We start from the raw sequence: 2,137 nt of genomic DNA on the forward strand, positions 1-2,137 counted from the left end.
GTGGGATAGGCAAAAATTGGTAAACTTTCAGCTCTTCAACAGTTATTTAGAGAGTGGATGAACATAGATATAAAATACTTCAGTCAATGAGAAGTCAGGTTAAATGTTCCATAAAATCCAGCTCTCCTCTAAGACTCTGAGAGTTTCTATGACATATGTGAAATGAATGTTCCATGTAGTTAATATGATGGGAATGATGAGTAAAAAAGATATGATTGGGAGGAGTTTCACAGAGTAAATAATATTTTAGTCAGGACTTAAACATATGTAGTATTTGGAAAGAAAGAGAAAAGTAGTAAGTACATTCCAAAGATGATGCAAAGGCAGAAAGGCAGAATTGTTTAAGAAATTCTGAGTAGACAAACCTGGCTGGACTATTGTTTTCATTACTGAGCAATGTTTTATTAAGTTAAAATATTAAGTAGGAGCCAGATAGTAGAATACCTTCAATGCCTGCCCAAGTTTTGACTTTGCCCTAAAGACAGCCACGTAGCCTTAACAAACAAACAAATAAACTAACAAATTGTGGGGTTAGTGTACTGATTACAAAGAATTAACTGTTACTTCAAATGAAAAAGAATTAAATGCTTCATCAAAAGAAAAGGTGGCTGAATGGATAATAAAACAAGACCCTTACATATGCTGTCTATAAGAGATTCACTTCAGGTCGAAAGACAAACACAGACTGAAAGTAAAGGAATGGAAAAAGATATCACATGTGCATCCATATGCTCATTGTAGAATTATCAACAATAGCCAAGATATGAAAGCAACCTAGGTGTCCATCAATGGATGAATGGTTGAAGAAGAGGAGGTACATATTACAATGGAATATTATTTAGCCACAAAAAAATTTTTTTAAAGAATGAACTCTTGCCTTTTGCAACAACATGGATAGACCTAGAGGGTATTGTGCTGAATGGAGTAAGTGACAGAGAAAGACAAATGCCATATGATTTCACTTACATGTGGAATCTAAAGAGTAAAATAAAATGAAAATAAACTCATCGATACAGAGAACATTTTGAGGGTTGCCAAATGGGAAGGGGTTGGGAGGTGGGTTAAAAAGAGGAAGAGATTAAAAATACAAATTGATAGTTACAAAATAGTCATGGGGTAAAGTATAGCATAAGGGATATAGTCAATAATACTGTAATACTTATGTATGGTATCAGATGGATACTACACTTAACGGGGTGATCACTTGGTAAGTTATATAACTGTCTAATAACTATGTTGTACACTTAAAACTAATATAATATTGTATGCCAACTATAATTGAATATTTTTTTAAATTATTGTTTAAAAAGAATTAACTAGTCCACCTCCATCACTTGTTAACTGTCAGAACTCTCTAAGCCCTAATCTCTTCATCTGTCAAATAGGAATGCTGAGGATAATTATTCTATCCACCACAAAGAGTAGTTATGAGAATTAAGTGAGCTACTAAATGTAAAACCTGGTACATAGTAAGTAGTAATAAATTATAGCTATAGTTATTTTTATGAGGGGGGACATGAGGGAGAGAGAGAGTGAGGGAGAGAGAGTTTCTCCAAACGACCCGAACACATTATCCTTCTAAACAGTAAATATTAAAACAATTATTGATTTGGCCCAATTGAGGCTTAATCTGCCATACATATATCTTCTTAATTTCTGTCCTCTTAAACTGCTTTAGAAAAAACTTTAAAATATTCTTGGATTTTTCTTATATGGTAACAGAATAATCTTTCGAAATCTGCAAAATAGAGACATTTTTTAACTTTTAAGGAACTCACATGTTAAAAATTAAGTAAACACAGAAGAACTACATCCAGCTCCACAAATGACCACAAATTCTATTTACCTGTTCTTGAAATTCAGTCAAGGCTTTCTGGAATGCTTTTGCGTTACTATCTGTTCCACTCAAAAGCTCTATGTTTTTATAGAGAGTCTCATTCAGAATGTTCTCAGACTGAAAATTAAAAAAAAATTGTTAAATTATTAATGCCGCAAGGTAGTGTTTTGATTTTTCAAACTTTTCTAAAATTCTCAAATATCATATGTGTACACACCTCAGATCTGAAAGCAGCCCCTAGGATACCCGCTGCCACCTGCAGTAACAGGATCAAAAACAAGCCTATGAAAAACTGAAAAA

At 33.1% G+C, this 2,137-nt stretch overlaps 1 protein-coding gene across 1 annotated transcript in view; it reads right to left on the minus strand.

Annotated features, from left to right (window-relative positions):
- Positions 1–2,137, minus strand: part of TSPAN8 (tetraspanin 8) — a 35,959-nt gene that overhangs the window by 12,491 nt on the left and 21,331 nt on the right. The window contains exons 4-5 of the mRNA XM_011374299.2: positions 2,055–2,129; positions 1,847–1,954 (exon numbers count right to left, since the gene is read on the minus strand). Of these exons, the coding sequence (XP_011372601.1) occupies positions 1,847–1,954; positions 2,055–2,129 (183 nt within the window). The remainder of the gene's footprint in view (positions 1–1,846; positions 1,955–2,054; positions 2,130–2,137) is intronic.

Source organism: Pteropus vampyrus, unplaced genomic scaffold (genome assembly GCF_000151845.1).
Source record: "Pteropus vampyrus isolate Shadow unplaced genomic scaffold, Pvam_2.0 Scaffold9, whole genome shotgun sequence".
NCBI classification, from domain to species: Eukaryota; Metazoa; Chordata; class Mammalia; order Chiroptera; family Pteropodidae; genus Pteropus; species Pteropus vampyrus.